At 36.7% G+C, this 14,874-nt stretch overlaps 1 protein-coding gene across 1 annotated transcript in view; it reads right to left on the bottom strand.

The window, feature by feature from the left end:
- The window catches only part of TDRD1 (tudor domain containing 1), a gene marked incomplete at its 5' end in the record, with an annotated part of 53,121 nt that overhangs the window by 21,866 nt on the left and 16,381 nt on the right, over positions 1–14,874 (bottom strand). The window contains 8 exons of the mRNA XM_038579234.1: positions 455–541; positions 1,617–1,788; positions 2,318–2,461; positions 2,951–3,133; positions 3,356–3,460; positions 4,458–4,521; positions 5,408–5,513; positions 7,536–7,680. Coding sequence (XP_038435162.1) covers positions 455–541; positions 1,617–1,788; positions 2,318–2,461; positions 2,951–3,133; positions 3,356–3,460; positions 4,458–4,521; positions 5,408–5,513; positions 7,536–7,680 — 1,006 coding nt within the window. The remainder of the gene's footprint in view (positions 1–454; positions 542–1,616; positions 1,789–2,317; positions 2,462–2,950; positions 3,134–3,355; positions 3,461–4,457; positions 4,522–5,407; positions 5,514–7,535; positions 7,681–14,874) is intronic.

Here is a 14,874-nt window from a genome sequence, read left to right as displayed (position 1 = left end):
ATGTACTCTCTCTGTCAAATAAACAGAACTTTAAAAACAAAACCAAAAAAACAAACCTTCTTGATTCTCATTATACTAAATGAAAAACCACACATGAGAAGTAAAAACTTTAAGAAGAAACACCATCTTACCAGAATAGAATGTTATACCCCTATTATTACTGCTGGCATACCCAAAAAAGAAGGAAAAATTTAACCCAGAATGTCACGATACTTACTACTTTAGAGATTTCTGATAATGTCAAGATGAACATGGAAGACAGGGAAGGAAAACAGGCAGGAAAGACTAAGATTAGACATAATGTACCACTAAATGAAAAAGTATCAAAGAATGGATTTCATTTCCATTAAATCTGACAGTGTGATAGCTCTGCCTTTTTTTTTTTGTTCAGTAGAGAAAATATTCTTTAGTACCTGCAGTCACTATACTGTTCAATATTAATCTGTATACTCACTTGGATCTGCACTTTGCTTCTTAGAATTTTGTGCCTTGGGTTTCAAGCCATATCCCATTTCTATGAGCACATCATCTAAGAGTTTTCCTAAAAATGATTAAGAAAATGTGTCATAATTGATATTATACCAAGTATTAGAAGAAAGGCATAAACATGAAACAAATGAATCACAATCATCTGATCTAGAGACTATAGCTATTAATATACTGGCTTATTTCTCAATTCAGCTTCTGTGTGCAAAATACAGTTTACTAATGTTCAAACTTAAAAATTGAGTCAAAATTCCAATTGTCATGTGGCAGGAAATTTTATAAAAATATTTCACCTCAAATTCTAGGTAACATGAAAGATTTAGTTACCACCTCACTGGCATGAATATGGCCACCATTTAGGAGAAAAAATAAATTTAGTGTTAAACCAAGACTACTTTTCTCAGACATAAAGTCTGGCTGAAACAAGGGGTAGCCAGCATGACATAAACTTCAAGTTCCTTGAAACAGCATCCAGAAGCCAGAGTCCTAACACAAAACATACAAAGAAAGAAAATAGATTTTATACTTAATTTCACAAATGGCTTAACTGAATTTTCTAGCAAGTCACCAAGTGATGTGGGGTCTCTAAAAGCAAAAGATTAATACTTTGGAAACTGAGAAGCGATTATAAGCATACGGTCAGAAGTCACTTTTCAAACATACAGAAAGCTGGAACAGAAGAGTAGGATTCCAAGGCGTTTCTATCTCACACTTAAATACTAGGCACTTGGGGCTCAATACTAACCAAATGCAGTTCTGTAAAATTTCTTCAGGAAAAATGCACTTTGTGGTGAAACCATGGACATATACATAAATTCTTGAGTTTTTCTCCATAAATGGGTAGAAGTCAGGAAAAGTGACCATAATGTCAATATCAAAAGGTTATTAGCACAGTCATCCCCACACTAAGTCTGCACCTAGCCTCTTAACCCATCCAGCTCCATGAACCTGTGCCGGGTCTCTGAACAACCGCAGGAGCAGGGCTAAAGCCATACTTTCATCACAACCTGAATGACTTCCGAGTGGAGCTTACTTGGCCTCACTTCATGTTTCTATTTTTTCTCTGCATTAATGGGTGAAGACTAAACATATTAAATGCTCCATGTGAAAAAGAAAGATTTTGATCTTACCTGAACTTGGCAGCATAACATCCACAGCAAAGGTAACCACTTCTTCTTTCAAGATGTCGACAATCTTTATAGAGCAATACTGCTCCATTAACAGCGATTTAATAGTTTTGACACATTCATTGCTCCAATTCCCCTCTGCTGGGATAACACTGGCCACAAAGCACTTTATGGCCTGAAAGATTTTACATGAATTACTAAAAAATTAGTGTTTGAAAATGATTTTTACTAATTAATAATGTGAAGAAAATATATTTCATGCTGAAAATTAATTAGAAGTCTTCAAGAACTAACCAAATGAACAATCTTATGTGTAAGTATCGGTCTCTTGTGCTACTCTATCCACAGTGCTTTTCCTTTTGGGACCTGAAGCTTGAGAAACTCATAAAAGGATAATAATTATCCCTCAAATACATATAAATTCAGGTTGCTTCCAGACAATGTAATCAACATAGAAATGACTGTTTTAAAAGATGTCCCTAAAAATGCTAAGTTTCTCATCTGAGAAAGTATTTAACTAAATAATGCTTATTAAATGGAGCCAAGAAAGCCATTGAGTACTTATCTACATAGTAAAAGATGAAAAATATACCAATAGGTACTTTTTCATAATAACCATCACAGAATAGAACAGGCAAATACTGTGCCCATCAAAATGGGGTCTTTGGGGACACTATTAGGCATTTAGAAAGTGAAAGACTCACACATGGAGGAAATAAACCAATGTTTCTGTTTAGTTGGTGAATTCTGTTTATTGGAATTATTTCTTCATTTCCATAATCAATATATAAGACTTGTGCCTTCTTCTGTAGCATATCAATTTCTTGTATTATTACTCTGTTCCAGGTCTGAAAGTGGAATATAAGGTGCTCGCGTCAAAACAGTATTTCACAATCTTAGGCTTACAAACTCTCAGCCAATCTACAGAACATGCAAGGGAAAGGCTACAGCTCTGTTCTGACATAGTCAAGTTGATTTTCTAAGAATCTGACTAAGAAATCCCAAAATTTGTCAATTTAGGAGACTTTAATATGCACAATTATCCCTGGGTTATTCTAACCCAGAAGATACTATGACACACAATGCCTCACTACAAAAATAAACACAAGCTCCAGGATTCACCATCAGTCTGTAACTGGCAGCAGGGGAGCCTACAAACAGAGCTGGAGGGGGCAAGGGCAGGCAGGAGGTGACCCAACAGACCTAGATTACTGACTGAGGATGAGATAGCCTCTTATTAAGCTGTCAAATGCATTATTAAAAGCTCTGGTGTCAAGTTTATATGACCAAAGTAAATTAAAACAGTGTATTAAATAATTAATTTCATCAGCAGTTACCTGATCAACAGTGTACTTGGCAACACAAACTTCCCCCTTAACAGGAATGTAATCTTCCTCCTGAGTCATATTTGCATATGTTTCCTTGAAGCTCCTAGATAGTTGGTTCATGTATTCTAAAACTTCTGAAGAATATAACTGCACGTAAAAGTCACTTGGGTGTTTGAATTCAGTAACTGTACCCTTTCAAAAGATGGAAAGGTGCAATAATTCACGGAGAACACAAGCAAATGTGAACTTAACACTTTCTAATAATTTAAAAAAGGTATTACAAGACAGTTTTTGCAATCTTTATCAATTTCATCAGTTACATTCTGTAGCTATCTTATAAACTCAAACTAAAAACAGGAAACAAGGAATAAAAGTCTATAGTTCTTTGGATCTCTGTCTATAGAAATTAAATACCTTTATTTCCATGGTTTTCCTGAGCTGTAGACTTCTCAAATCAGAAAACATTATTTTATCAGTACAAATGGCTATTTCTTTAGTAACTCCAAGAGGGTAGTCACTCTAGGGTTTAAAAAACAAACAAACAAACACGTGAGTCAAAGAAATAGTGTATACCTTTGAGAGCTGATAAAAGCCTCTGTCCATAGGCAATGTACATAGCACTGGGATCACTCAAGAATCAGGCCATAATGGGCTAATAATGTTGAGTATAAAATAAAAAGAGGGGGTGGGGGGCACCTGGGTGGCTCAGTGGATGAGTGTCTGCCTTTAGCTCAGGTCATGAGCCCAGGGTCCTGGGATTGAGTTCCACATCAGGCTCCCCAGGGAGCCTGCTTCTCCCTCTGTTTCTGCCTCTGTCTCTCATGAATAGATAAATTAAATCTTTTAAAAAATAAAATAAAAAAGGGGGGTTATTTTGTACTTGTTAACATCTTGTAAGAATAAATATTTAAGGAAGTCAGATCTCAAGCAGAAGCTAGAACCAGCTAAAGAAGGCTAAAAATTAGACAAGCACTAGTGATATTTTTCAGATTATGAATAAGCCCATATAATCATCTAACTGGAAGAGGGGTATTACAGAAAAAAATGCTTTGATAATAGGAACCTATTAGAACGCAGTACACAAAGCCCAAGAATGTGTTTATCTGGGGTTACAGACAGGGGCTCTTTCTCAGGAGTCCAAATGATTTTACACTAAGACACAGGCATCCCAAGTCCTTCTGGGAAAAGTGCTGGTCACACACTATGCTCAAAAACCCTAAAAAGTCACCCAATCGGTTATTAAGGTATATAGATTTATTCAACAGGAAACTTTTTTTAAATAAACACTGGTACAGGGGTGCCTGGTTGGCTCAGTCAGAGGAGCCTGCAACTCATTCTTGGATCTCAGGGTTGTTGAGTTTGAGCCACATGTTGAGACTGGAGATTACATGAATAAACTTTGGTGAAATGCAGAAATAAGAAATAAGCAATACATATTTTATTTAGCTTAAGTCTTCTTAATTCAATAAAAGGAAGTCATTCAAAATTGACTGTAAAGGCAAAAAATACATCATACCTCATTTTTCACTTCCATGTTCTTTGTTTCAAAAGGTGATTTACTAGCTTCATGTTTATGGAAACTGAAATAAAGCAGCTGATTATAATACTTATAGTACGGAGTCAGTTAAGAGTAGGGGCCACATGATGCTAAATTCTCAATCAACAAAATCCAGGAAGGAGAAAAACAGCTTCCTTCAGAGAGAATCACAGTAGTAACAAAACAAAATAGTACACAGCTAGCCATGGGACAGTCTACCCTGTGTGTGGGCTGGCCTAGCCCACAGCCACCTAATTAAAGGGATATATACAGGGCCACGATCTCCAGGCCCAAGCTTTCCTATCTGCAAAATGGAGATAATCGCTACAGGTTCTCAACAGTTTTGAGGATCAAATGAGGTTACAGATGTGAAATTGCTGTCTAAACTGGTAAATTCCATGCCTGGAAGAATTTTGTATTTTTAAATCACAACTCAAGAGGCACTGTGAGAGTTCTACCTTCCCAAACTTCAGGAAAGAACAGGTTAAAAAGTAAGGCATTCTAGGGACACTTGGTGTCTCAGCGGTTGAGCACCACCTTCAGCCCAGGGCCTGATCCTGGAGACCCAGGATCAAGTCCCACCTCGGGCTCCCTGCAGGGAGCCTGCTTCTCCCTCTGCCTCTCTCTCTGTGTCTCTCATGAATAAGTAAATAAAATCTTATTTTTAAAAAAGGCATTCTAAAGCTCTGATGATTACAAACTCAAATTTCTAACCATGAATATGTGCTAATAAAATTATATTCATGAGAACTCAGTCCTGAGTTTGTAAGCTGTTCATTTCAGATTTGAACCCTTTATGTTATACCTCAAATAAAAAGTGACAACTTCTACATAGATAGGCCTGCTTACCTCATTTGATCCTTACACTATTAAAAAAAACCCACAACCCTTTTAAGTATTCTCTAATGAATAAAAAAAATTACACTTACTTTTGTTGAACAGGTTTGCACACAATGCTGTGTGCCGACCAGTCCCTTCTCTGGCATGCTATGGAGCAATAGTATGTCTGCTTGCACTGTGAACACCTCAGCGATCCTACAGAACACAGCCCAGTGTTTTATTCCAAGGATTTGTTGCTGAGAGCAAGACATTTTCAAAGACCAGACATATCAAACACCATTCTATTAACCACATCAAGAAGATTACTTGAAAAAGATTATGCTGTTTATGACTAGGTGCTAAGACTAAATTTTTGCAGCTTTCTCAAACTGCAAATAGGAATGCAAAGATGAAAATGAAGACAGAATGAAAACATAACTGACTTTCCTAAAGTAGAGTCCAGAACACCTTATAAAAGGAACAAAGCAAATATAAAATGTGTGGTAGTGAAAACAGACTTGTGCAAGCAGACTCAGACATAGCTTACCACTTCACACTATTAAAAAAATATATAAGACAAAAACCAATGAAGAAAAATCACACCCAGAAAAACCCAGAAGTTTTAAAAATAAAGTACTAAAAAAAAATCCTATGAATATACAGGCAGAAAAAAAAAAAAGAAACAAAAAAACACGTAACAAAAATCCAGGCTGGCCTTGAATGCTTCTACTCTAAACAGAAGGAAACAAAGGAGGGGTGCCTAGATGGCTCAGTCAGTTAGGAGGCTGCCTTCTGCTTAGGTCATGATCCTGTAGTGCTGGGATCAAGCCCTCCCCCCTTAAGGTCTCTGCTCAGCAGGGAGTCTGCTTCTCCCCCTCCCCCTGCTCATGCTTGTGCGCTCTCTTTCTCTTTCTCTGAAATAAAATCTTTATAAAAAGAAAAAAAGGAGCTAAATATCCAAATATCCAGTAAGTAATGAAATACTCAAAATCATTCACTGATCATAAGGGAAATGCAAGTTAAAACCACAATGAGATACCACTAAACAACCATGAGAAGGGCTAAAGTTGAAAAGACCAACAAAACTGAATGACAAAGATGTGGAACCACCACATCTTGTCATAAAGATGATGTGGACCCATTATCACTGGGAAGGTAAAAAGGGACAAGTACTTTGGAAAATGGTTTGGCTGTTTCCTCTAAAGTTAAACATATATCTAACCTTTGACTCAGCAATTATACTCCTAGGTATGTACTCAAGAGAAAGGAAAACCTATACCCACCCAAGGACTTGTACAAAAATGTGTAGAGAGCTCTATTCATAATAGCTAAAAGCTAAACACAAGCAAAATGTTCAACATAAAACCAGATAAATTGTGATATAATCATACAAATATTACTCAGCAACAAATAATACTGTGTATAGAACACGGATCAATCTAAAAAAATATTGTTTTAAATTATAAAAAGCTTTATACAAAAGAGTCGATACTGTAAGATTCCATTTATATGTAATTCTAAAACTGGCAAAGTTTTGACGTGGATGGAACTGGAGGGTATTATGCTGAGTGAAACAAGTCAATCAGAGAAGGACAGACATTATACGGTCTCATTCATTTGGGGAATATAAATAATAGTGAAAGGGAATAAAGGGGAAAGGAGAAAAAAATGAGTGTAAATATCAGAAAGGGAGACAGAACATGAGAGACTCCTAACTCTGAGAAACAAACAAGGGGTGGTGGAAAGGGAGGTGGGCTGAGGGTGGTGGTGACTGGGTGACGGGCACTGAGGGGGGCACTTGATGGGATGAGCACTGGGTATTATGCTAAATGTTGGCAAACTGAACACCAATAAAAAATAAATATAAAAAAATTTTTTAAATCAAACTGGCAAAGTTAATTTATGGTGTAAAAAAACAGCATGGTCATCTCTAGCGGGTATAGAGACTCTGGAAGGGGCTAGGAGGGAACTTTCTAAGAAGATGGAAATATTCTGTATCTTGATAGGCATGTAAATTTTATCACAAACAAAACTATAGGCAATAAGAAGTAAGGAAGCAGCAAGAGTGGAAAGGTACAGATGAACAAGAACTATATGGTGTTGGTAGCTGAAGTTGAGATGGGTATATAGTACATACTATTCTGTTCATACTTAATATGTTTTAAAACCTTTAATAATAAAAAATATTTTTCAAATGTGTGAAAAAATAATCCAGACACGTGAGGGAAATATGCTTACCAAATAGGCCACAGCGATGGCAAGTTGTTGACCGAAGAGGAGGTCCTAAGGAGTTGAAGAGTGCTGAATTATTTATGGACAAGGAATTCTCAACCAACTTGTGTACTTTTTTTGATTTTGCAGGAGGCACATTATTGCTAGGCTTCTATTAAGAAAAAAGAATAGTAATATTAAAACTTGGTAGCAATTGTTTTTAAATACCATATTTGGGATTTCCTTTTTTGGGCAGATAAAATAGATGTACCTTTCTCTATCCTCCCGTTAAGTGCAGCTAAAAAACCCTCAACTTGTGGTTAAACAAATATAAGTTCACTTTGAAAGAAGTCAGCAGGTAGCCTACAAACTTGGGACCCAGAGAAGATAATGAGTTTCTTCAGTTTTCTTTTTGCCTCACATACCCCAGACATGGTTCTGGAGAAGCCAGCAACCCAGAAATGCCAAAAGGTACAGGCAATAAAACCTCCAATAGAAAGTCTTTTCCCTTTAGCCAAAAGACCAGGAAAAGGGCAGCCCAACGATATAGAAAAATTTAGTAAGTGTTTTACCCTAGACAAACACCACAGAAAAAACCGTGGCCCTGTTCTAGAGTAGGGACCTGGCACTTCATCCCTGGGAGTGTCCTCATAAAGCCCATATAGGGAACCTGACTTCTACCCAGCAAGTACTCCCCCTCCCTCAACCATTACTGGGGTGGTAGAAGAGGAGGCCTTGTAGAGAGTCAGGACTTTTCATCACCATTCAAAGGTAATGAGTGTCTCCAAACACTCTAATTCTCCTCCCTGGCACACCTACTCTCTCCCCCACTCCATCTCACTCCTTTATCAGTAAAGAGGCACTAATCATTCCCAGGCAGGGAGATGGTATCACATGAGGCCTACCAGGAAGCTGGAACTCCCACCCTCAACCAAACACAAGGAAGCTTGGTCCTTGAGTGCCAAATGAGACTGAATAGGGAACCTAGACATTGATTCCTACCTGGAAGCACCCACTTTCCTCTGATATAGGGTCAGAGGAAGCTGGCCAAAACAAAGTTTAAGATACAGAATTTCATTAACATAATAGCCCAAATGTCCAAGTTTCAATAGAAAGTAACTTGTCATACTAGGAAACAGGAAAATCATAACTGAATTTAAAGAAAAGGATGCCAACACCAAGATGAGTTTATTTTAAAGCAGCCATTGATACTTCAATAAGCAATTATAAGCACACTTGAAGCAAATGAAAAGAGTCTCAACAAAGCAACAGAAGATATAAAGAAGAGCCAAATATAAGCTTTACAACTGAAAAGTAAAGTAACAAACATTAAAAATATAATGACTCAATAGCAATGGAGGCAACAGAGGAAAGGATCAGTAAACTTGAAGACTGAACAACAGAAACTGCCTAATCTAACAAGAGAGAGAAAAAGTGAAGAAAAAACTAAATTAAAAGAGCCTCAGAGACCTATGACACTATCACAAAATATTTAACATTCATGTCTTTGGAGTCCCAGGAGAGGAGAAAGAAGGTAGGGTAGAGAAGTTCTCCAACAAAAAAAAATTACCCCAAACTTATAAAATTTGGCAAAAGTATAAATCTACAAATTCAAGCTAAGCAAATCCCAAACCAAATCAAATAAATCCACACCAAGATGCATATAGTCAAACTTCTTCAAGCTAAAGACAGAAAAGCTTAAAAGCAGAGAGAGGAAAATGATGTCTTATCTACAGGGGAAAAAGTAATTCAGAAGAGAATAGATTTCTCAACAGATCCCATGCAGAGCAGGAGGAAGTCACACAACATTCTTCAAGTGCTAAAAGAAAACTGTTAGCTGAGAAACTTATCCAGGAAAAGTGTCCTGTAGGAATGAAGAAATCAAGAATTCTTGAATGAAAGAAAACTAAGAAGTTGTCACCAGCAGACCTATCCTAGAAAAATGGCTAAAGAAAATTCTCTAAACGTAAAGGAAATAATGAAGGAATGTCTGAAGAAAAGAACACATTAAAGCAAAAATACAACAAGCGCTACAGATTCATAGAATAGAAAAAACTGTGAAGCAAAATGAAACTGAAAGAAGGAGACAATATAATCATAGCTAGGGACTTTAACATCCCTCTCTCAACAATTAATAGAACTACACAGAAAATCAGCAAGAATACAGAAGAACTCAAGATCACCCATCAACCAACAGATTCTGTTAGACATTCACAGATCATTCTACCCAACAACAGAAAGGACATTCTTTTCAAGTACTAACAGAACATACACTAAGACCACACAAAGGGCCAGAAAACAAAGCTCAACAAATTTAAAAGAATTTAAATCACACAGAAGATGTTTTTCAACCACAGCGGACTCAAACTAGAAATAAATAAGTGACAAATAATCTCCATACATTTGAAAACAATACACTTCTAAACTCATTAATCAAAGAGGAAGTCTCAAAGGAAATTTTTTTAAAAAGTGAAAATAAAATGAAAGTTTAACAATTCAAAATTTGTAGGACACAGGTAAAGCATTGCCAACAGGTAAATTTATAGCACTAAGTTCACACATTAGAAAAAAAGAGAAAGTCTCCTTTCTAAATTCCCATCCTAAGAACCTAAAAAATAAGACAAAAACATGCCCAAGGAAGCATTAAAGATAAAAGGAGAAATCAAGGAAATGAAAAATGACCTGGGGGGTGGGGGTGCAGAAATCAATGAAACAAAGACCTAGTTCTTTGATAAGATCAACAAGTGGTCAAGTGGATGGCTCAGTTGGATAAGTGTCTGACTTCAGCTCAGGTCACAATCCCAGGGTCCTAGGACCAAGCCATGGTGGGTCAGGATCCCCCTCTACCTGCCCTACTCCAGTTTGCATACACAAGCTCTCTCAACTAAATATAATCTTCAAAAAAAAATAAAATTGATCTAGCAAGACTGTTTGAAAAATAAGACAGAAATTACCAATATCAGGAATGAAACATATACCTTATTACAGACCCTGAAGACATAAAAATGATAATAATGGAATACTCTGAACTATATACATACAGATTTCATGATGTTGACAAACAGACTAATTCTTCAAAAATCACAAATTAACACAATATGAAACAGATAATGTGAATAGTCCTATAAATGTTAAAGAAATGGAAACTCCTAAAAAAGAAACCTTCACACTTAACATGGTTTTCACTGGAGAACAGTACCAAATGCTTAAAGAATTAATACCAATCTTATACAACCTCTCAGAAAAGTAATATTACCTTGGTTCCCCACCCATATGAAGGTAGTTAAAAAGAGAATATTACAAACTGCTCATAAAAACAGATATAAAAATCCTACTCAAAATGATACCAGATATAATTCAGCAATATACAAAATTAACTATACACCATGACAGAGTGTTTATTCCAGGGATGTAAGGCTGGTTAAATATTTTAAAACACCAATGTAATCCACTATAGTAATAGATTAAAGATCAATTATTGATGGATGAAGGAAAAACATTTAGAAAAACAACACCTATGCATGATCAAAACCATCAAAAAAAAAGTAGCAAAAGAAAATTTCACCAAGTTGATAAGGATCATCTATAAAAATCCCATAGCTAAGATTACACTTAATAGTGAAAGGCTCAACGCTTTCCCACCGAGTTTGGAAGTAAAGCACAATACCCACCATCACCAGTGTTAGAAGTTCTAGCCCGTGCAATGTGGCAAAAAAAGGAAATATAAAATATATTGAAAAGAAACTGTTCCTTTTTGCAGAAGATACAACTGTCTACATAGAAAATCCCAAGGAATCTACAAAAAATTCATTAAATAAGTGACTTTAGCAAGGTCACAGGATACAAGAGACACATGCAAAACCATATTTATATATATTAACAATGAACATGAGGACACAGGGGAATAAAAAAATACAATATTTACAATGACTTAAAAAAAAAAAAAAAGAACCCAAATCCAGATGTAAATATAACAAGCTGAAAACTACAAAGGGACAGAAATCAAAGAAGAGCTAAATAAATGGAGATATTACATTCATGGGCTCGAAGATTCAACACAGCAAAAATACCTATAATCCTCAAGTTGATATGCAAGTTTAATGCAATTACTATCAAAATCTCAGCCAGACTTTTTGCAGCTACGGACAACATTATTCCAGAATGTACACTGGAACATTGGAAGGCACAGGAACTATAGTAGCTAAAACAATTTTGGAAAAGAAAAAAAAAAAAAAAAACAGTGGGAGAAATCACTGTACCCAACTTTAAGACTTAGGACTTGGCTCCAGTATTGCGTGATACTGGAGGAGGGATACATAGATCAATGGAAAAGAATAGACAACCCAGAATAGACCCATACAAATTTGCCCAACTAATTTTTGACAAAAGTGCAAAAGCAATTCAGTAGAGGAAATATAGCATTTTTAACAAATGGTGCTGGGGGAAATTAGACATAAAAAATAAAACTTCAAATTAACTCAAATCTACTCAAAGTAGACCTCAAATCTAAATGTAAAAGTATAAAACTTATGGGGAAAAAAAACCCCCAAATTTTCTGGATCTGAAGAAGCAAAGAATTTCTAGACACCAAAAGCATAACTCATAAAAGAAAAAGTGGTCAGGACATCATTAAAATTAAAACTTGTGCTCTGCTAAACACCCTGGTAAGAGAATGAAAAGACAAGCTACAGGGACACCTCGGTGGCTCAGTGGTTTAGCGCCTGCCTTCGGCCCAGGGCATGATCCTGGAGTCCAGGGATCAAGTCCCACATCGGGCTCCCTGCATGGAGCATGCTTCTCCCTCTGCCTGTGTCTCTGCCTCTCTCTCTCTCGAATAAATAAAATCTTTAAAAGAAAGAAAAAACAAGCTACAGACTGGAGAAATCATTTTTGAATCACATATTTGACAAAAGACTAGAACCCAGAATATATAAAGAACTTCCAAAGCTGAGCAAAAAAAAAAAAAAAAAAAAAAAAAAAAAATCCAAATTAGAAAATGGACAAAAGGAGGAGGGGGCAAGATGGCAGAAGAGTAGGGTCCGCAAGTCACCTGTCCCCATCAAATTACCTAGATAACTTTCAAATCATCCTGAAAACCTACTAATTTGGTCTGAGATTTAAAGAGAGAACAGCTGGAATGCTACAGTGAGAAGAGTTCGCGCTTCTATCAAGTACAACTTGTTTTTGGCCACTCTGCACTGAGCAAAATAACGAGAAGGAAAAACTCACCTCAAAAGAAAGAATCAGAAACAGTCCTCTCTCCCACAGAGTTACAAAATTTTGATTACAATTCAATGTCAGAAAGCCAATTCAGAAGCACAATTATAAAGCTACTGGTGGCTCTAGAAAAAAGCATAAAGGATTCAAGAGACTTCATGACTGCAAAATTTAGATCTAATCAGGCAGAAATTAAAAATCAATTAAATGAGATGCAATCCAAACTAGAGGTCCTAACGACAAGGGTTAACGAAGTAGAAGAATGAGTGAGTGCCACAGAAGACAAGTTGATGGCAAGGAGGGAAACTGAGGAAAAAAGAAAAATAATTAAAAGATCATGAGGATAGGTTAAGGGAAATAAATGACAGCCTCAGAAGGAAAAAATCTACGTTTAATTGGGGTTCCCGAGGGCGCCGTAAAGGACAGAGGTCAAGAATATTATTTGAATAAATCATAGCTGAGAACTTTCCTAACTTGGGAAGGGAAACAGGCATTCAGATCCAGGAGATAGAGAGATCTCCCCTAAAATCAGCAAAAACCTCTCAACACCTCGACATTTAATAGTGAAACTTGCAAATTCCAAAGATAAAGAGAAGATTCTTAAAGCAGCAAGAGACAAGAAATCTCTAACTTTTATGGGGAAAAATATTAGATTAACAGCAGACCTCTCCACAGAGACCTCGCAGGCCAGAAAGGGCTGGCAAGATATATTCAGGGTCCTAAATGAGAAGAACATGCAGCCAAGAATACTCTATCCAGCAAGGCTCTCATTCAGAATGGAAGGAGAGATAAAGAGCTTCCAAGATAGGCAAACAATCCACAAAAACAGGGACTGAATAGGTATTATGATGATACTAAATTCATATCTTTCAATAGTAACTCTGAACGTGAATGGGCTTAATGACCCCATCAAAAGGTGCAGGGTTTCAGACTGAATAAAAAAAAAAAAAATCAAGACCCATCTATTTGCTGTCTACAAGAGACTCATTTTAGACATAAGGACACCTACAGCCTGAAAATAAAAGGTTGGAGGACCATTTACCATTCAAATGGTCCTCAAAAGAAAGCAGGGGTAGCCATCCTTATATCAGATAAATTAAAGTTTATCCCAAAGACCGTAGTAAGAGATGAAGAGGGACACTATATCATACTTAAAGGATCTATCCAACAAGAGGACCTAACAATCATGAATATTTATGCCCTGAATGTGGGAGCTGTCAAGTGTATCAACCAATTAATAACCAAAGTTAAGACATACTTAGATAATAATACACTTATACTTGGTGACTTGAATGTAGCACTTTCTACAATCAACAGGTCTTCTAAGCACAACATCTCCAAAGAAACAAGAGCTTTAAATGATACACTGGACCAGATGGACTTCACAGATATTTACAGAACTTTACATCCAAACGCAACTGAATACACATTCTTCTCAAGCGCACATGGAACTTTCTCCAGAAGAGACCACATACTGGGTCACAAATCAGGTCTTACCTGACACCAAAAGACTGGGATCGTCCCCTGCATATTTTCAGACCATAATGCCTTGAAATTAGAACTAAATCACAAGAAGAAGTTTGGAAGGATTTTAAACACGTGAAGGTTGGGATCCTTGGGTGGCGCAGCGGTTTGGCACCTGCCTTTGGCCCAGGGCGTGATCCTGGAGACTCAGGATCGAATCCCACATCAGGCTGCCGGGGCTTGGAGCCTGCTTCTCCCTCTGCCTGTGTCTCTGCCTCTCTCTCTCTCTCTCTCTCTCTCCCCGTGTGACTATCATGAATAAATAAATTTAAAAAGAAAAAAATTTAAAAAAAATAAATAAAATAAACACGTGAAGGTTAAGGACCATGCTGCTAAAAGATGAAAGGGTCAATCAGGAAATTAGAGAAGAATTTAAAAAGATTCATGGAAACTAATGAGAATGAAGACACACACAACTGTTCAAAATCTTTGGGATACAGCAAAAGCAGTCCTGAGGGGGAAATACACCGCAATATAAGCATCCATCCAAAAACTGGAAAGAACTCAAATACAAAAGTTAATCTTGCACCTAAAGGAGCTGGAGAAAAAACAGGAAATAGATCCTACACACAGTAGAAGAAGAGAGTTAATAAAGATTTGAGCAGAACTCAATGAAACAGAGACC

Source organism: Canis lupus, chromosome 28, assembly GCF_011100685.1.
Source record: "Canis lupus familiaris isolate Mischka breed German Shepherd chromosome 28, alternate assembly UU_Cfam_GSD_1.0, whole genome shotgun sequence".
NCBI classification, from domain to species: Eukaryota; Metazoa; Chordata; class Mammalia; order Carnivora; family Canidae; genus Canis; species Canis lupus.
Note: the sequence above shows the minus strand (reverse complement) of the source record. Positions and strands in the feature narration are given on the sequence as shown.